The sequence below is a fragment of the Ochlerotatus camptorhynchus genome, unplaced genomic scaffold (genome assembly GCF_037179485.1).
Source record: "Ochlerotatus camptorhynchus isolate MF236.1 unplaced genomic scaffold, CSIRO-AGI_Acam_v1.1 ptg000023l, whole genome shotgun sequence".
Taxonomy (NCBI): Eukaryota; Metazoa; Arthropoda; class Insecta; order Diptera; family Culicidae; genus Ochlerotatus; species Ochlerotatus camptorhynchus.
Genome location: NW_027040515.1, coordinates 2,133,691 through 2,155,393, shown reverse-complemented (window position 1 = coordinate 2,155,393; position 21,703 = coordinate 2,133,691). Strand labels below are relative to the sequence as shown.

General features: G+C 40.0%; 1 protein-coding gene across 1 annotated transcript; it reads left to right on the top strand.

The window, feature by feature from the left end:
* The first annotated feature begins 10,569 nt into the window (after positions 1-10,569).
* On the top strand, positions 10,570-16,170 carry LOC135706579 (eukaryotic translation initiation factor 4 gamma 3-like). The gene is made up of 4 exons (XM_065228236.1): positions 10,570-10,731; positions 10,804-11,028; positions 11,263-12,256; positions 13,394-16,170. Exons 1-4 carry the CDS (start codon positions 10,570-10,572, stop codon positions 16,168-16,170), a joined length of 4,158 nt encoding a protein of 1,385 aa, XP_065084308.1.
* The last annotated feature ends 5,533 nt before the right edge of the window (positions 16,171-21,703 follow it).

Genomic DNA, 21,703 nt, shown 5'->3' with positions numbered 1-21,703 from the left:
CCTTTGGCATTGCAAACGGTGACCCTTTCTACCCGCTGGCGGCGAACCTAACTATAGTGGAATATATCGTTGTTCTAGACCGGGAATACTTGGTTGGTGTAATTCTAACCGACGACGATGGTTTTCGTGACGAATGTAACACTCGCTCATAATTTTGCCTTCCACTACTGCCGTACCAGCTATACCTGTCTGGTTCCATCATCCGTCTCTTGTGATAGCAATCTCTGCACACGATATTCTCGTAACGATACCGATCACGTTGCTTTACATTCCCATCTCCCTCAGTTCTACTTTCTTCTTTGTTGAGTGGAGCAAACATGTTTCTATTGTTCTTCCAGCCCTGATATTGAATCCTTTGGGATCAATCTGTAATTGTGAGGAATTGTTAGAAACAACCGCGTCGAGGCTTCTGAGTCTTCCTTGGTCATACGGACCCTTCAAGCTCGTTGAAATGGCCTTCCGTGAACCGCGTTGCATGTTACTACCTCCTCTTTGGTCCACATCACCACCACCAACCCAAGAGGGACGATACTTAGTAGTATACTGAGTTTGGGCTTCGTCCTGTACTTTATTCATCACTTTAGGCTTGAGCTCTTGCTTCCTGGGTTTCCACCCGTTACATTGCAAATCGATGACATCTTGGATCATGAAATGAATCCTATTGCTAATATGTTACCGATCTTTATGCCGAACAATTAGATCCATCTTCTGGAAGTACGGGCTCTAGTCTTGGTGGTTCTCATTTTCAATTTTGGAACCGATCATGGTCAACAGCTTACATATTACTGACGTCCTCAGCAAGCAGCAGCTTGATGCAGCTGTGCATGATATTGGAAGTTAGCTGACCTCCCAACAAACAATTTTAGCTGCAGCTTAGCTTATACAGGCAAAAATTAGCTGTTATCTGCAGCTAAAATTGTTTGTTGGGCTTCCTTGTAAAACTCTTCAATAAACCGTTTTGTTCCCATTACTCTACGCCGCCCTTTTTGTTCTTCTTCCTCAAGTTGGGTCTTCAGATTATCGACTTTATCCTTATGAAGGTTCTTGTTCGCTTCCATCTTCATTTTCATGTCCCTCGTAACACTGTTCTGGTCATTGGTTGGTTTTCAAACTCCGCCCGACACCGAGTTATTAAGGCGGTTCTTGAAGCTGATAGGCTTTTGTCCGGAGAAATCAGCACCACGGCCACGGTGGCGAACGGTTCCTACTTCCTTGAACATCTTGGCGTAGGTTTCGGAAAGTCAGCTAGGAGATGGCTTTCTCGAAGACCAGGTTTATGCACCCATTCAATCGCTCGTCGTTATTAATCACAAAGGTGTGCACCTGTTTGACCAGTTTAACGAAGTTTTCCGGTGTCAGTTTATTTAAAATCGAACGAAACCTTTTGAAAAGTTTCCTGTGTATTCCGTTCTTCTTCGTTCATGACTTCATTATGCTGGAGGTACCTCGTGCGCCACCCATTTTCGCATTTTGTTAATTCCACTTCATTCAGCTGAAGGCGGACTATCTTTGCACCCTGCTGGAATGGTCTCATCTGGTTGGCCATGTTGCCACCGCTACCTCCTACGCGTTAGGCATAGAACACAGGCCGTGGCTAGACCTGTCCAGGATGATCTCCACACATTTGGACAGATTATTCGTTTTTTTTTCAAGGAATGAAGAGGTTCTTTAGATGAAGCCTCGACGGTCACGGTTGGCGCGCTGATTTCCATTACATTTCCGTTGTCACCGATTTTGGGTTGTTTAGGCGGTGAAGATTGTCCGAAACAGATCTGTTGGTGATTTTTTGTTTTTCTTTGGCGATGATACGGCGTTGGAATCTGTCGTAGTAGTAGTAATATAATTATCTTTTCTAGCGCTAGCAAATGCGCAAAAATGTAAACTCCACATAAATGGGGTGTTTACAATTTTGCTATTTTACTAGCGCTAATGAGCTAGATGCTAGCAAAAAAGCTCACTAGCATAAAGTAGACAGGGCATCAGCTTCTACCAGCATGAGATTTCAGGAGCAACTGAAATTCGTGTTAGTTTTAAATGTTACCCGCTACCAGCCCTAATACCCACATTCTCGTTTTCGTTAGACTTTTTCGATTTTAACAAAAACAAGAATACAGGTGATATCATTATTGTTCAGACCAGGAAGTAGTCTGAAAATGGCATAACTTACCGGCAGTATTGATTAATTTCTGCTGTTCTACCAGTATCGTCGCTGTTGCCGTTACTTTAACAGGAGCTTTGCTATCATCAGGCTCGTTCTCAACCCGTTTCGCTCGGTGCTTCTTCGTCGTCCTGTTATTAATTTTCTTTCGACGGACGGATGCCTCCGGTTTACCTTCACTTGTCGTTCTTCAGCAACTTCCATTCGTCCCGTCTGCACTTGGATCGCTTCAGGCGTTGTATCCGGAACTGTTTTTTTTTTCTTATTGCTACAAACGATAGAAAAATTTCACATCCGGCATCACCATTGGTCACCTCTGTCATTCATTTTTCGACGTTAAGACACAACGGTTGTGTGATTTCATATGATGCATCAATTGCATCCACCGCCGGTCCAGCACACGCTCCAATCTGAGGTGCCTGTTACCGGTAAGTCCGGCCAAGTGCCGTCGATGGACCAACACCAGCTAAATCCCGGTCAAGTCAGTGGTGGAGCTTAGCACCTACAGTACCACATGGTGCCTGTTAATCACCGGGCGGCTCCACTGGCACCAGCTCTGGCTTCTACAGTTCACCGAAAGAAACATTGTTGTTCCCGAGCAATTCCAATTATCCATCCGGGCACGCATGAAGATTTGCTTGTAGAAATTTGCAGTGATTCACTATCGACGAGAAATTTAGCAGCACCTCAGGCAAACCATAGCATTATTCTTCGAAATGTAATTTAAATTTCCCTGGCCTTAGCAACGGAGGGATGGACTGTAGCCCTACCGGTGATCGGGTCAAACAGTTGTCTCTGGCCAGAATGTATGTGTCGGTGGTGGTGGGAATAGAACAAATAAATATATTCGGTTGCTAAGGCCAGGGAAATTTAAATTACATTTCGAAGAATAATGCTATGATTTGCCTGAGGTGCTGCTAAATTTCTGGCCGATAGTGAATCACTGCAAATTTCTACAAGCAAATCTTCATGCGTGCCCGGATGGATAATTGGAATTGCTCGGGAACAACAATGTTTCGTGAACTGTAGAAGCCAGAGCTGGTGCCAGTGGAGCCGCCCGGTGATTAACAGGCACCATGTGGTACTGTAGGTGCTAAGCTCCACCACTGACTTGACCGGGATTTAGCTGGTGTTGGTCCATCGACGGCACTTGGCCGGACTTACCGGTAACAGGCACCTCAGATTGGAGCGTGTGCTGGACCGGCGGTGGATGCAATTGATGCATCATATGAAATCACACAACCGTTGTGTCTTAACGTCGAAAAATGAATGACAGAGGTGACCAATGGTGATGCCGGATGTGAAATTTTTCGATATTTTGAAAAAGCTTAATATTAATCAAATCGGTTACCATGGATGCGGTATCACAGACAATGCGGGGCGATTATTTCCTCAACGTTGGCAATGCGGAAAGTAAATAACCGTTTATCGGTTCGGTTGGCTGCGTTCGTTAAGTTACGCAACGAATGCTGCCAGATACGCAACCAAAGTATGTTAATCACTGTACCAAAACATCATACTCTGTTCGAATGAAACCTCAGACTATTCAAATCGAAACATCGAAATAGCTTTTTCGAATGATAGCTGCAACCGAATGACGGATACGGATGTTTTGTAATCAGATCCTCTCGAATACAGGATGAATATTGATATGAGAAGCGAACGGACCTCAATTGAAATACGTAATGCTCGCTGTCGAATGAACCCTAATAAAAAAATACCGTAAACGAACGATAACTCAAACGGCTGAACTATTCCACGAATCAATGGTTTTAATGATACCCCGAACACGTCATTAAGCAAAATAACCATTCCAACTTTACTAGGGCAGCGTAATGTAAACAGAGCATCAGCGTCTACGAGCATAAGATTTCAAGAGCAACTGAAATTCGTGCTGGGTTGCTAGCACAAACGAAGTGACAGACGACTAACTGGCGAAGAAATCAATTAAAATAATGTGGTTCGCTGTAATAGAATTTTCTTAGAAGCTTGTGCCATCATCCACCAGATGGGATAGTATTTTTGTTTTGGTTTTGCACAAAGTTGATTTTGTGTTCAATGATTCTTTGACAGTGTGCAAAGAGTGTATATCATTTTGTCATTTTTTTATGCATTTCAGTTTTGAGTAGAATGAAAGAGATAGAACCAAAACATTCTACACGGATAGAAATCTCCTCATACCTTTTGGCAAATTTCTATTGCTGATTATTCATAAAATGTATAAGTCAACTAATAAGCAGACGCCTTGCAAAAAGTTAATGAAGCTCATGTGTCAAATGAAATGTATAAGCGGTCACACATACCTTTTATGCATTATTGTAGGACATATGTGGTTTGTCTTATGGAATGTATAAGGCTGATGCTTTGGCAAAAATGTATAAGTAAAACACATGAATAAAATAATTGATTTTCGTTTCGTGTAGCAACTATAGTTCAATCCAGTAGTAGTGTTGCCATGTGGTACAATCCAGTAGTAGTGGTGTTGCCATGTGGTACACTGAAAAATTGCAATAGCAGGTTAGTCACCAAAGTTTTCGAGCCACTCCGTCTGTCACTTCGTTTGTGGTTGCTAGTACACTAGCGCTACCCGCATAAACGCGAACCATTACTTGATGTAGATGTAGATGTAGTAGATGTAGGTTATATTATGAATAAAATAATGCTATTTATTTGAACGTGCAACGAACGCGCTATTCAAACGTGGATACTAACGATAACAAAACAAACGATCGAAACTGAATGATAATCGGTTAAATACGGAAAACAAATACCGTATAACGGATACAATCGAGCTTTATGTTCGTGTTGAAATAAAGAGAGAGAAAAAGCTCTGAACTCGAACCTCGTTAAGGTCGACCCGCACATCGCATCAACGGAAAGCTTTTAATGAATTTCGAGCATTCTGTTAACGATAGTTGAGACGATTGGATGTGCATTGAAGTACGGAAAGGCTGCCGTCACGACAATGGCGCAGGAGGTAGGTGGATTTGGCTTTTGAATTTGTAAGTATGTTGTCTATATTGCGAACGGCCATTTTTGAAAAGTACGAAGAGGGTAACCAAAGTGAAGGAAGTTTTCAGGATGTAAATTGTGGCTTGCGGATACAATATGTGGTTAGTGAACTTTAGAAAAAAGTGGAGAGGCGACACCTGAGGTTAGTGCGCATGGAAGTTTGGAAAAAAAGGGTGGAGTGGGTTAAAAAGTGGGTTAAAATGCAAGATTTCCATTGCGTTTAGGGTGATAAATAGTTGAGTATACATATGATGAGGCAAAAAAAATAAAAGGGCGAGTGAGATCCATTGAAAAAAAATAAGCCAAAAAGAAAAAAAAAGGGTGAGAGGTCCCTATGGCTAAAAAGGACGAGAAACCCCTAAAGCAAAAAAATTTTATGAAGCCAAAAAAGAAAAGGGCGAGAGGTCCCTATGGCAATGAAACGGGCGAAAGGACCCTATGAAAAAAAATAAGCAAAAAAAGGCGAGATTAACCTAAAAAAAAAAAAACTGGAAAAAGCGAGAGGCATATTTGACAATGAAACGGGTGAATGCACCCTGTAGAGAAAAAAAAATAAGCAAAAAAAGGCGAGAGGACCCTATAACAAAAAACAATGGAAAAAGTGAATGGTATCTATGACAATAAAACTGGTGAAGGGAGCCAATACAGAAAAAAAATGGGAAAAAGGACACAAGTAAATGGAAAAAGTGAATGTTAATGAAAGTCAATGGAAAAAAAATGGGCAAAAGAACACTATAACTATAAAAAAAATTAATGCAGAAGTAAAGGCGCGGGAGGTCTCTATTGAGTTTAATCGGTGCATACCACTGCACTCTATAAATCACTCGACTACAAGCAGGGTGGAGACAAATTAAATTAATGGTAATAGCATGATAAAAATAAACGGAAAGGCACAAAACTAACTAAGTGAATTGTGATTGATTGTTTGTACACACAAAAAATAATCATTATTAAAATTAAAAAAAACCATTGGTGAAATTAAAAGTTTGCATTGGTTCTTTTTGGTAGAAAGCGGCTACACAGCAAAAAAAGTTGTTGAATATTACATCGAAACTGATGCAACCAGGTCAATCCATCGGTTGTGTAATATCACATTGTACGATGTACATCGATTTTGCGAACAAAATTACATCCATTGATGTAATATTGTATCTGCTTTTTGCTATTACATCATTATTTCATACATCAGCTTGAATTACGTTGATCGATATTACATTTTTTTTGCTGTGTAGCTTTCAAAATGAAAGTAATCTAACTGTCAATTCAAAAGTTGCCCACTCCCTACTTTTAAAAGTTGAAACTTTCAAATCGAGTTGTAGAACTGTCAAATTGAAAGCATGGCAGTATTTAAATTAACAGCGTGTTTCAAACAAGCTTTTGACATGAAAGTTTAATATAGTGTAAATAAAATGTGCCACTTTGAATAGGAAAAATAAATGTTGTCGATTTAAAAACAAGCATTTTCAATATAATATTTTTTTTAATTATTTATATTATTTTTAATTTCTTGATAATATTTAATAGTATATACTATATTCTATAAATATGTTATTCAAGTTATGTCTACCCGGTTTCCGAGACTTCCACTGCAGCTGATGGGATGCTTCATCCTGCAACTGGTACCTGTTCCGGGTATTTAGACTGCAAATTAGAAAGATACAAATCAATATTGGAAACCTTTAGTTATTTCTTGTAAATCTACAAGTCTTGAGAATGGTACAATTAGCAATTATGGGTGATTGGAGCTATACCTGTATGCAGCTTGTAGATTTAGTAGATGGTTGTCAGATTATTCCCACGGAAGATGAGCAAATTCAAGATCAGAATGGAGCTCTTCACTAAGCGCCTTGAATACCGAGTTAAATACGTTGATCTGTGGAGATGAAATTATTGGTTACGTTTCATAAATAGATTCATCATCATCAATTATGGTTTCGTAGTTTATTAAACTTACCGTTGAATCAATTACCATACTCAAAAAACTCCTATGGAAGCCAGCCAAAACCATTCCTCCATCAATCGACGTCAACTCAAATTTAGCGCCAAATGGAGGTCAAGTGTTGCCAAAAACATCGCTATGAAAAGGTATTTTTGAAAGTTGATCAACTTTTATTTTAAAAGAATGCGCTTTTAAAATAACGAGTCGAGAGTAAAAGAAACACTTTCAAAACAAAACAATAACTTTTCATTTGAATATTTTCGTAGTTAAAACTACGAAATTTGCGAAACTTTTAATTTGATAATGCATTATTTTTATTGCAACAATTTTTGTTCTTTGTGTGTATGGGTTTGTAGCCACATGGTTCATACATATAAATCATAATTCAAAGAAAATAAGTAGATTGAATAACTGATCTAAATTATTTGGAAAAGAAGGAGCAAGCTCTGATGACATATTATCTATTTTATGGTACGAGGCATGGAATAACATTCTGAATCTCGAAGAATTGAAAATGTTGTGTACATTTAAAAACAGCTGCTTTCGGATTCATACATTTGGTTATTATTTGAAAGGTTGATGAGATAGTGTAGAATTACTTTTAATTAACAAAGAAACTGACAGCTTCTGACATGAGAGTAGACAAGGGGAATAATGTAGTAGATGTAGGTTATATTATGAATAAAATGATGCTATTTATTTGAACGTGCAACGAACGCGCTATTCAAACGTGGATACACCCTAGGATACACCCCTAACGATAACGAAACAAACGATCGAAACTGAATGATAATCGGTTATATGCGGAAAACGAATACCGTATAACGGATACGATCGAGCTTTATGTTCGTGTTGAAATAAAGAGAGAGAAAAAGCTCTGAACTTGAACCTCGTGAAAGTCGACCCGCACATCGCATCAACGGAAAGCTTTTAATGAATTTCGAGCATTCTGTTAACGATAGTGGAGCCGATTGGATGTGCATTGAAGGCTGCCGTCACGACACTTACCATAAATCGTTAAAACTTGTTTATAATCCCTGATAAACTTTAAATGAAATGGCTATGGAACTTTACATGAACGTTTGTGTGATAAAATTTTTACCTTATGTATTATGGTTTTTTAGAAGTGAACCTTACAAATAATATGTTGTCCAAATTCTTGTTTTCTCCACACATTTTTGGAAAATGAATTAAATTGGAACCATTTTATTTATGATTGAGAATTTTAATGGTAATGGTTATGGTAGTCGGTAAGGTTTTGTAACATCGATCAACTTTTTGTGGAATATATAGCGAATTGGTTGCCTCTCTCAGGAAAACAACTATGTTGAATGGTAATGGTTCTTAACAACCCACTATTTGTAAGGTTCACTTCCAAAGAACCATAATACATAAGGTTACAACTTTATCACACAAACGTTCATGTAAAGTTCCATAACCATTCCAGTTAAAGTTTAGCAGGGATTATACACGAAACGAAAATCAATTATTTTATTCATGTGTTTCACTTATACATTTTTGCCAAAGCATCAGCCACATTCCATAAGACAAACCACATAGGTCCTACAAGAATGCATAAAAGGTATGTGTGACCTAGCCCTCTCGCCCTTTTCTTATACATTTCATTTGACACATGAGCTTCATTAACTTTTTGCAAGGCTTCTGCTTATTACTTGACTTATACATTTTATGAATAATCAACAATAGAAATTTGCCAAAAGGTATAAGGAGAGTTCTATCCGTGTAAACAATTTTTAACCATTTTCGGTAAGATCAAGTTATGGTTCACGTTCATCCGGGTAGCAAATCCGCATAGATGTCAACACCCCATAAAGCGTGGAAACCGAAGATTGTCTATTTCGTGGTGCAAACATCCATGTTGAAATTACAGTTCATGGCTATTCAATATGAAAATGCAAACAATCGAAAAATATATCTAATTTAAAGCATTTAAATTGTTGTCCTATGAGCGCTGTAATACCATTGACAGACATACAAAGCAGTACCGTTGTACTCCTTTAATCGAGTACCTCAAAAGGTACAATTTGAGGTACAAGCTTAAAGAAATACAACGGTAGTACAACAGTGTACTTTGTATGTCTGTACAAGGTATAAAGAAATACAACGGTAGTACAACAGTGTACTTTGTATGTCTGTACAAGGTATAAGATGTACAGCAAATTTTCAAATCAATATCATCCTGTATTTGGATGACAGTCATTTGGATGCCCATCAGCTGATGACGAATTCAACCATAAGGTAATAATCTGAAATTCGAAAGCATATTATTAAACGTCTCAAACAATGGGTCGTATGAATAAAAAGAGTTTACTTTTTCCCGTGCTTTTCTTACGGGAAAAGTAAAGTAAACGCTTTTATTCGTACGACCTAATGCAATAATCATTCGAAATATTGCGGATGTTTTCGTTCAGTGTATCCTAATAATGCATCTTGCGTGTAGCCAATTAGGTTTTGCACCGTCGGGGTTAACCTCAATCTGATGACAGTTCAGTGGTACTGTTTACGTGGACTTAGTCGATTTTTTCTTGGGTGGATTTTCTCGATAATTTTTCAGACTGCAGTGAGATGTAAACAGCATTTCTGCAATGTTCACGAGCAACATCCTTGCAACGCGCTGTTCCTCGACAATTTTCAAGTTAAAATTCAGAAACTTTAGAAATTTTTTTTCGAAAAAACGACTAAGTGCTTGTAAACAGTACCACTGAACTGTCAAAAAGGTTCAGCCTATTAACACTGAGTTCATTTGTGACGTCACGCTGCAGAACCTAATTGACGAGTGCACGGATGGATTTTAGTTCACTCACTCGACAAAAAGTGACACAACAGCGGGGCCCTGTTTACTAAAAATGAACACATATGTGTTCATTTTTAGTAAACAGGGCCCCGCTGTTGTGTCACTTTTTGTCGAGTGAGTGAACTCAAATCCATTCGTGCACTCGTCAATTGACCACTTTGTCAAGCAGTTTTGGCGTGACTTTCTACCAGCGATTTCACAAAACTGGACCAACTAATTTCTATTTTTTTGTGAAACGCACAAATGTTGGTTACTTTTTTCGAGGTTCTAGAAGAAAAAATCTCAAAATAATGTTTCATTTCAAAGTTCGAGTGGTAGTAAACGTCATTTTATCTGCTCGAATGAAGTGGTTAATTTGCGTAACTTGACCGCATTCATTGCGTAGCTTAACGAAGCGTAGCCAACCGATACAGGCATTGCCAACGTTGAGGAAATCAATCTCTCCGAATTTTCTATGATACCATGGTAACCGATTTTGTTCATTTTAAGCTTTTTCAAAACATCAAAAAAAAATTTACATTCGCCGACATCACCACCTTTGATTAGTCTCTTCCGTAATTAAGTTTTCGACGTTGACAACGGTTGTGTTATATGAATTGTAATTTGTAATATCCTAAACATCTTAACTGTAAAATATTCATTATAATGAATCAGCCAGATCTGTTTCGATGTGGTGGTATGTATCAGAAGATGCCGCCGCCATTTTTTCCATGGCCATATGATCCAACGGTAAACCCTTGGGTTAAGTATGGCCCGGTGTCACCGGGAATGGTTCCCTATCATCAGTATTTTGCGCCACACATTCATGTAAGCATTATCAATTTCAGAACTCCTAATGGAAGCTCTAATCATCCCCATCCGCTAACGATTATTCCGCAGGCTCCAATGTCACCGGGCACTATGGCCAACGTATCGCCATTTCTTATGATGCATCAAATGCATCCACCGCCGGTCCATCACACGCTCCAATCTGGGGCTCCTGTTATCGGTAAGCCCGGCCAAATACCGCCGATGGACCAACACCAGCTGAATCCCGGTCAAATCAATGGAGCTCAGCAGCTACAGCCCCAGCTGATGCCTGGTAATCACCCGGCGGCTCCACCGGTACCCGCTCTGGCTTCTACAGTTCACCAAAAGAAAAATCGTCGTTCCCGAGCAATTCCAATTATCTATCCGGGCACGCATGAAGATTTTCTTGTAAATATTTACAGTGATTCACTATCGGCCAGAATTTTAGCACCACCTCTAGCAAACCATAGCATTATTCTTCGAAATTTAATTGAAATTTCACTGGCCCAAGCAACCGAATATGATAATTATTTGTTCTATTCCCACCAGGAAACACCGGAAAATTCTCCTCGAACACACGTACATTCTGGCCAGAGACAACTGTTCAATATGGCCCGATCGCCGGCAGGGCTACAGTCCGTACCTCCACCGTCGGTTCCAAACGTTCCAACGGCTCTTCTTACCGAAATGAACGGTGATGCTTTGGAGAAATTTGTTGCCAAGTCAACCTTATCGATCAACGCTAAACCATTCGTCTATGCCGGCGCCAGCATCCGTCGCCCTCTGCCGCACGTAGAGGAAGTTCATCGACCGCCGAGGGTAGTAGTGCCTTCCCCCGTGGTTGTAGCACAAGAACCTCAACCTACCCATCAAGCAGCAACAACTACGCCTAAAACGCCTGAAGTGGCGGAGACACCAACTGCTACCGCTGTGGAAATTACTACCATCGGAACACCTGTCGTTTCCGCCAATGTCGATCGCCCGTCGGTCGAAGTCAGACCCTGTCAACAACTGAAGAAGCAGCCGGTTGTGCAGCCTCACACCGGAATGGACGGTGATGCTCCGGATATACAAGATACAGATACTATCTCGGAGATATCCAGCGCCGAGTCAACTCTATCGTTTGTTGCTGAACCTTGTGTTTGCATCGGCGACCGTAGCAATCACCCGCTGTCGCACATAGAGGAAGCTCCTCAACCTGCGGCGGTTGTAGTGTCTTCCCCCGCGGTAGTGGCTCTAGAACAGTCGCCACAAAATAAGAAAAAAACAGTTCCGCATAAAACACCTGAAGCGATCCAAGTGCAGACTGGACGAATGGAAGCTGCTGAAGAACGACCAGTGGATATGAAGGTGAAGACCACCGGCTTGGAGAAGCTAAGCGTGAAGGAACAACCGGAGGTAGCCGTCCGTCGAAAGAACAGGAAGAAGAAGAAGCACCGAAAGAAACGGGTTGAGAACGAGCCTGATGATACCAAAGCTCCTGTTTTAGTAACGGATACAGCGACGATACTGGATGAACAGCAGAATTTAATCGATACTGCCGGTAAGTTCTGTCATTTTCAGACTAGAATGAATCTACTGACTCCGTAGTCTGAATATTAATGACAATCTACGGGCTGGTAGCAGGTCAGTGATCTGTTCAATATGAGGGTCCGAGGGAGTGCCCATTTGCTATCTGTTGAATGTATTTTAACAGACTCCAACATTGCAATTCGTTCTAGTTTTAAAGTACAGTACAAAAAAGTAGGTACGGGAAAAAGGGGAATAGTGAGCATTCCGCACTTTGGCTCTGGATCTTCAGCTGCATGAAACAAATCAACTGTTTAACAGTTTCACTATCATTATGATATTGATCATACCATCAACCGCGATCTGTTCCGCAAACTGTCATGGGCAGTACACTCAACAGATGGCGGTAGTGTGTAAACGTTAAATGCAAGGAAATTTATTATGCGTACCACAGGCGGTGGTACTATCAACTAAGAACAATTTAAATTGGCCGTTAAATTCATGTTCAATGAAAAGCAAGAGTTATGTCTGTTTGTCTGTGCAAGAATATATAATGTAAGGGGTTGTTCATTAACTACGTAGACGCAAAAAACTGTCAACGTAATGAACAGCTGTTTGTATTAATTGTTGGGAAAAGGGTCCAATTTGCCGAAGTTGTACTGCGCCCTATAATGGAAGCAATGATCCCTAAAAATGTTCTTTCAAGATAATTTTGTAATGACGTAAATAGCATCAATCTAAAAGCAAATAATGCCTCGCTGATTGCCAACATTTTGGAGAGCTCCATTTGGTGAAATATATCATACCGCGAAAAAAAATTCATTTTGATTTTCATTCACAAGTACCAAAGAATAGAAATCCATGGAAACACGAAGGACTGTTCATGTTAAAAAAGAACTATAATAGAAATAATAAATTCAGGGTTAATCCGTCAAATGGGATTCCTGTAGAATAATATACTGCAAAACAAATCATTCCGCAGAATGAACTTTCGCGAAATATTGCACGAAAATCGAAATCGCATTGTTCTATAAGTCACATTTTTAAACTTGAGGTGACTACATTCACTATTTTCGTAAACATCAACCGCTACCAGCCCTGTTATTAATAATAATAATAATAACGATTACTAGAAATAAAGATAATAATACTGTTACTATTACTACGACAGATTACAACGCCGTTTCGCCGAAGGAAAACGACGATCAACAACAAATCCATTCCGGACAGTCCACGCCGCCGAAACAACTCGTAATCAGTACGCCAGTCGTGACTGTCGAGGTATTATCTAAGGAACCCGCCCTAGAGGCGGTAGAACAGCCCACGAAAGCACCAATCCTAGCACCTGCGCCGTTAGCAAATGTCCAGGAATCTACGCTAGGTCCAATCAAAAAGCCTCGCTCGCTCATCGAATACAATCCGGACCAATGGAGTCCGCATAATCTTTCTGGCAAGAAGAAGTACTCATTCGTTCAATTGCTGCACCTCAAAAATTCCCCTCATTCCCTGAAAAAAATGAGTAATCTGTCCAAATGTGTGGAGATCGTCCTGGGTAGATCTAGCCACGGCCCAGCACACATAACGCGTAGCGATAACCGCTATGGCAAGAAGAACCGTACCGAAGCGTCCCTATTACCAACCTTTATGAGAATGGGCGATCGAGGAGGTAGCGGTTTCAATATGGCCAACCAGATAAGACCATCCCAGCAGGGTGCAAAGATAGTCCGCCTTCAGCTGAATGAAGTGGAACTGACAAAATGCGAAAATGCGTGGCGCCCGAGGCACCTCCAGCATAATGAAGTTCTGAACGAAGAGGAACGGAATACACAGGAACTTTTCAAAAGGTTTCGCTCGATTTTAAATAAACTGACACCGGAAAACTTCGTTAAACTGGTCAAACAGGTGCACACCTTTGTGATTAATAACGACGAGCGATTGAATGGGTGCATAAACCTGGTCTTCGAGAAAGCCATCTCCGAGCCAACATTTTCCGAAACCTACGCCAAGATGTGCAAAGAAGTAGGAACGGTGGCCGTGGTGGTGATTTCGTCCGAACAGAAGCCTATCAGCTTCAAGAACCGCCTGATAACACGGTGTCAGGCGGAGTTTGAACAACGCCGCATCGATCAAAACAGTGCCACGCGGAACTTGAGAATCCAGCTGAAAGCGAACAGGAATCTGGACAAGGAAAAATTCGATGATCTGAAGACCAAACTTGAGGAAGAAGAGCAAAAAGTGCGGCGTAGAGCGGTGGGAACAATACGGTTCATTGGAGAACTCTACAAGGCAGGTCAGCTAACATCCAACATCATGCACATCTGCATCAAGCTGCTTCTCGCTGAGGACGCCAGGGGCTACAACGAAGAGACGCTAGAATGCCTATGTAAGCTGTTGACTACAATCGGTTCCAAAATTGAAAATGAGAACCACCAAGACTTGAGCTCATATTTCCAGAAGATGGATCAAATTGTTCGGGATAAAGATAGATACCGTATTAGCAGTAGGATTCGTTTCATGATTCAAGATGTAATCGATTTGCGTTGCAACGGATGGAAACCCAGACGGCAAGAGCTCAAGCCCAAAACAATAGATGAAATACAGGACGAAGCCCAAAAAGACCAAACTCTGAACACTACTAACTATCGTCCCTCTCGGGGTGGTGGCGGTGACGTGGGTCACAGAGGAGGTAGTAACATGCAAGGCGGTTTTCGGAAGGCCGTTTCAACGGTTTTCAGCGGTGTGTATGACCAAGGAAGACTCAGAAGCCCCGATGCGGTTGTTCCTAAAAATCGCTCGCAATTACAAATGGATCCCAACAGATTCAATATTCCTAGCAATCTGGAAACAACCCGGCTCGGATCAGCGGCTAGCTACCAGGGCTGGAAGAACAATAGTAGCATGTTTGCTCCATTGAACAAAGATGACAGTAGGACTGATGGATATGGGAATAGAAAACATCGTGACCGGTATCGTAACGGGAATATCGTGTGCGGAGATTCCTACCACAAGGGAACGATGATGGAACACAACCGGTATAATCAGTACGACAGTAGTGGAAGGCAAAATGATGAGCGGGCGTTCCGTTCATCACGAGAACTATCGTCGTCGGTTAGAATTACACCAACCAAGAATTCCCGGCCCAGCAATGACCAAATGCATGACCGCATTGTTCAGCAGCAACAATCAACTATCCACGGCCGGTCGTCAGAACAACGATATATTCCACTATCGTTAGGTTCGCCGCCAGCGGGTAGAATGGGTCCACCCTGTATGCCACCGTTTGCAATGCCAAAGAGTGTTGCAGTCCGGCAAAACTTTCCGCTTCCCGATAGGGAAACTGAAATCAAGATACAGAAGATTGTAAAGTCTGTTAACATCGAAATGGATCAATCAGACATCGAGGCAGGTGCCGCGATGCTCAAAGATCTCAATATCCCAGCCGAGTACTACCACGCCGCCATTAGTCAACTGTTAATCGATAACATTGAACGGGATGTCAAGTCTCGTGAAATCGTCGTTAAAGTAATTGCGGTAATGTTCGAGATGAAGCTCATCGTCAAGACCGACTACCTGCATGCCCTGGAGCAGTTATTTAAACTAGCCGACGATCTGCTCATCGATCTACCTCAGCTGTACCGGTATGTTGCCACGTTCTACGTGATGTTACTGAACAAGCGCTGCATCAATCTGGTCGACGTGTTGAATGCTGCCAAGGAGATTCTGCCCAAATATGGTGCTAGCATGGTTACGCAACTCCTGCTCCAGTATGAAGCTGTATACGGTAAGGATGCCACCGTAATGCTTTGGCACGAGTTGTCCCTCAGTCCAAACGATTTCAGTGCCGACAAGGCCGAAAAGTATCTTACAGACGCTAACTTAAGCTACCTCTTAGATTCAAAAATCCACGAAAGCTTAACGAAAAGCCTTGAAATAAAGTATATAACTTGACAAATTCTAGATAGAGCTGGAATTAGGGCGTAACAGCTTTTGTAAACAATGACTTCTTTCGATGATTTATAGGAATTCAAGGCACGCCCATGCAAACCAACATAACATAAGAAGTCTTCCTCTACCCGATGGTGATGTTGATTTGCGTTGACTAGACTTTCTAGAAATCATCGAAAGAAGTCATTGTTTACAAAAGCTGTTACGCCCTAATTCCAGCTCTATCAATAAATGTGCTTTTTATCATGGTAGGTATATAAATGGTGATACAGCTTTGTCACTATATAGGCGAGGAGGTTGCGGGGGAAAAGAGCAGTTTTAGAGCAAATTCTAAACAAACTCGGTCGCTGTCCCATACAAATATCCAACATGGCTGAATCATGAATTTGACACATTAGAACACCTATATGTAGTCACCTTGCTTTTTATTTTATTCGACTAGGGTAAGTGTGCAAGTTATGGAACTATTGCTCCAGTTTTTGACTCGACATCTACTTAAATTTTGTAAAGAATGAATCCAGGAGAATCCTCCCTGGCGTTCAGCACGGAAAACAAATCAAGGAAAAAAAACAAAAATCAGTATGAAGCAAGCAAGCGAGACACCGGACATTGATTATAATTGTTTTTTTTTCTAAAGCTGGATAAAGACAGGGCAAGTCAGTTGTAATGCTACCGACGCCAGGGAGGCAGCTCCCACTCCTACTCACCCTACCTATCGATTCATGAACCGGCTTTACTTCCTTTCCGAAGGAAGGCGTGATCAGAGATGTTGGCCCTTATTACCGATGTCACTTCACGGTGAAGTGACAACTTGTTGATGTATGAAATAATGATGTAATAGCAAAAAGCAGATACAAGCCCTCCCCTTGGCTAGTTTTTGCACCTTGCTGTTGGTGGGCGGGCTTAATTTCATGCTTTATAGTGGAGTATTGGAGACGGTAGGTTAATGGCCGGCGTTGCGGGCTCATGCCGCGATAGAATGGCGTCATGGGCAGGCAATGGGGATTACTAAGCTCCCCCTCTCTGATAAACCACTGCATGAGAGAACCAAAGATCTAGTCTAGCAGTGATAGTATCACACTTGTTACTCCTTAAATTGAGAGCCGCGTCGTAGTACGCTTACATATAGGCACTGACGTTGGGTGTGATACTGGTGGGTTTTGCCGCAAATCACTCTTATTTTATTTATTTCTACGCAGATAGATTTATTTGGGTTTGCAAGGGAATTGTACTATTGAAGTATTTCAGTAAGTGCCCAACAGTGATCCTTCTATTTGCGTGACAAGCTTTCATTGTTGTTTTCTTTAAAGTATTACTCAGGAAACGACGTTAAACACCATTTGTGTACATGGTATTGTAACTAATCTTATATGTGCTTCATTTTGATTTGGGATAAGTGTTTGAACTGTGGCTCGAGATTTCCACTGTGGTGTGCTTCTATTGTGACATACCCATATGTATTTTTGTGGTGCAACATAGTGGAAACGTGAGAGCGTAATTGGAGCATATACCCTATATAATTTAAAAATCAGCTAGGAAACTAACTTCAAAAGGAAGCATTTTAGTCACATGAAGGTGTTGCCTGGGTCGAACTAAGATATAATAAATAGGTATAGGTCAAAATCAAAAGTACTTGAAACACGTTTAATTTTAGATTACAAGCACAAGTGCAGGTACTTAATAAAGCATGGGTTATGCTTGATTAGGTGAATTAGAGCTTTTAATAATTTATTAAATTAGACTAATGAGATATCATAATCATCAAATGAACTAAAATAAGAAACTTCAGAAAGTCTAATGACATTAAGTAGATTAACAAAAGAATTAGGATGCGGGGGGTCCGCTTAGGAGGCAACTAACCTTTAAAGTTGTAGAATAAATCTTCTTATTTAGGTTTGAACATTAACAAGAAAACGCAGGCAGACCAATACTATTAAGCAGATTAACAAGGAGAGGAATAGTTTAGGAAATAAGTAAAAGTAAAGGTATGTGACAATTAATAGCTTTTAAACTTTTGGAGGTATTGTATTCCCCTGAGTTTGTTGTACTCGATTACTATATAATTCTCTCAATACGCGAAATCTCTTATATATGCGGTTAAAGCATTTGAGTTAACTTATTTCTTAGTGTTCAAGTACTTACATTTGTAAACAGCAGTCAATGTTAATCTATGAACTAAACCATACGTAAAATCGATCTTTCCTTATGTGGTATTGATGCATGTTTAACTTTTCGCGGCTGTCGGAATCAACGCGCCTACGTCTACGGAGCTTATGCAGAAGTAATTCGCAATGCGGTAGAGTTTTTTTTTTGAGCTTCTGTAGTATAGAATTTGTTCGGTACGGTCGCGAAATCTTGAAATGATTGATACGTGCGGTAAAATAACTAAATTGAAACAAAGCTCAACAGTAAAATAAGTAGAATATTTAGGGAGGAAACCAAAATGAATCAACTTGCCAACATAGGCTATCACATTTATTTTGGTGGCACTCTTTAAGTGATAATAAGTTGTTTTTTTTTCTCTACGGTTGTTTCGCGTGGCGTTCACAATTTGCGCGATATTCGTATCTTACGTAATTTAGATGTGTAGCTCTAAACGGTTTTACTGACTCGAGGTCGTTCCTTAAGCGGTGTTGGTACAGGTTAAACCTTTGCCGACTGTCGGATTTAACGCGCCTATGTCTACGGAGCTTACGCAGAAGTGATACGCAATTCGGTAGAGCTTGTCAAACGCTTTCTAGCTTCTGTAGTATAGAATTTGTTCGGTACGATCGCGAAATCTTGAAATGATTGATACGTGCGGTAAAATAACTAAATTGAAACAAAGCTCAACAGTAAAATAAGTAGAATATTTAGGGAGGAAACCAAAATTAATCAACTTGCCAACATAGGCTATCACTTTTATTTTGGTGGCACTCTTTAAATGATAATAAGCCTTTTTTTCTCGCTTCGGTTGTCTCGCACGGCTTTCGGAATTCGCGCGGTTTTCGTAACTTACATAATTTAGATATTTCGTTCGAAACGGATTTACTTATTCAATCGGTTTACTACGCGGATGTATCTACGCGCACACATCACAGCATTTTTTCTATAACTATCTTGAAACAATACATACGGAATTCAGTGTTCAAGCGGCCAACATAGGCTAGTCCTTCTGCTGTATTGTCAAAGATAGAAGCAAAATTTATTCAAATGGGTCAAGTCTTGAAAATTAAGCTATCACGCAGCTCCAGCTTGATAGCCAAAAAAAATAGCAAAAAGCAGATACAATCCCTAATAAACAAATACCATAAACGAACTGTATCCCACAAATGGTTTGGATGATACCCCGAACACGTCGTTAAGCTCTGTTTTATAAATCCTGATGAATGTGGGCGTTTTAGTGGAATACCTGTATAATGAGAGAGAGAGAGAGAAGGATTAGTAATTTCCATTTAATTCTACTACCTTATTTGCTTATCCTTGACAGATACGCGTATTTCATCTACAATGTGCAGACTTCTTCAGTGTCTTGTACTAATACTCGACTCGACAGTCGAGTATTATTACAAGACATTGAAGAAGTCTGCACATTGTAGATGAAATACGCGTATTTGTCAAGGATAAGCAAATAAGGTAGTGGAATTAAATGGAAATTACTAATCCTTCTGTCTCTCTCATTATACTCTCTTTTATGGTTATGTTTACTAGGGATATTACATCAGTGGATGTAATTTTGTTTGCAAAATCGATGTACATCCTACAACGTAATATTACACAACCGGAATGATCTCTGTGCAGCTGTTTGGATGTAAAATTCAACAACTTTTTTTCTGTGTACCACCATAACTCATTTCCAGACTACCCCCACGGAACCGAAAAATTACCCAAAATTAAGTTCTTTTCACTCATCTCCCATGTTCCGTTCAATAAGCTAATTTTCAGTAAACCGCTTATAGTATAGTTTACATTTGACTACGGCAAAAATAATTACTTACTCGTGAGTATTTTCTACCCAAAATTAAGTTCAATTGACTCAAGTTTGAGAATATCTCATATACTCACCAGTAGCTTATTGAACGATAGTCATGAGAAAGTCGAATCTCTCGTTCCGTTTTTGACAACAACAAAAAGTGAGAGTGGGATGCAAAACTCAAAATTAAGTAAGAACTTAAATTTAGGGTGAGTTTTTCACCCCTATTCTGTATTTCGTTTCGAACGAAATTCTCATACAAAAAAATATTTTTTTGTATGAGAATTTCGTTCGAAACGAAATACAGAATAGGGGTGTTTTTCTCTGTGCCCTCTTGTGTTACGTAATATTTGAATGGCTCCAATGCATCACGGCATCAGGGAAAGTTTCTGCGTGTATAAACCCATGTAGCAAAAAATAGATCCCGTCAACAGGGTAGCCAGACCTACCTATTTATCGGTAGTCCTAGAGTCCTACCGATTTTCGGGATGTCTACCGATTCACAGACGACCCGCATAAACGCGAACCATAAATTGACCTTACCTAAAATGGTTAAAAATTGTTTATAATCCCTGCTAAACTTTAACTGAAATGGTTATGGAACTTTACATGAACGTTTAATGATAAAGTTTCAACCTTATGTATTATGGTTTATTGGAACTGGACTTACAAATAATGGGTTGTTAAGAACCATTACCATTCCAAATTCTTGTTTTCTCCATACATTTTCAGAAAGAGAACTATAGAAGAACGTTTTTACTTATGATTTGAGAACATTAATGGTAATGGTTATGGTAGTCAGTAAGGTCCATTAATGGTTTTGTATTATCGCTCAACTTTACGTGGAATATATCGTGAATTGGTAATCAGTAAATTACAGGCAACCAATTCGCGATATATTCCACATAAAGTTGATCGATGTTACAAAACCATTCGTGGACCTTACTGGTTCTTAACAACCCATTATTTGTAAGGTCCAGTTCCAAAAAACCATAATACATAAGGTTGAAACTTTATCATTAAACATTCATGTAAAGTTCCATAACCATTTCAATTAAAGTTTAGCAGGGATTATAAACAATTTTTAACCATTTTAGGTAAGGTCAATTTATGGTTCGCGTTTATGCGGGGAAAGGTTCAAAACTACCGATTTTTCACTTTTCCTACCGAGAATTACAGATTTTTAGTAATCTTGAAAAAAATTCAATGCCTGTGTTTTGTTTTCCGTGTAGTCAAAATTAGCATTAGAAATATGTATTGATTTTGGAGCTTATTACGGATGTCACTTCACGGTGAAAACTTGTCGCTTGTCGTCACGGTGAAGTGATTCCCATTTCATTTGTACGGCTATCATGGCTCTTATTCTGAGTATCACTTCCTGTGACACCCGTAATGACTATGAAATTCATTTTCTTTTTATTGGATTTTCTACGGGTTCTTAAGTCGACCTACCGATAAAAGTTTTGAGAAGCTACCGATTGTAAAAAAAATAATCTGGGCACTTTGCCCGTCAATCCGCCATCTTGATCCAGTGTTGACGTTTTGTTTGTCAAACTGCGGCCCATGCAGCAGCAAAATGCACTC

Bases quoted from the DNA above. Each gene is read 5' to 3' on its own strand.
- LOC135706579 (XM_065228236.1), top strand. From the start codon at position 10,570: ATGAATCAGCCAGATCTGTTTCGATGTGGTGGTATGTATCAGAAGATG. The intron at 11,029-11,262 runs GTACCCGCTCTG...TATTCCCACCAG, and splicing joins ATCACCCGGCGGCTCCACCG to GAAACACCGGAAAATTCTCC. The intron at 12,257-13,393 runs GTAAGTTCTGTC...TTACTACGACAG, and splicing joins GAATTTAATCGATACTGCCG to ATTACAACGCCGTTTCGCCG.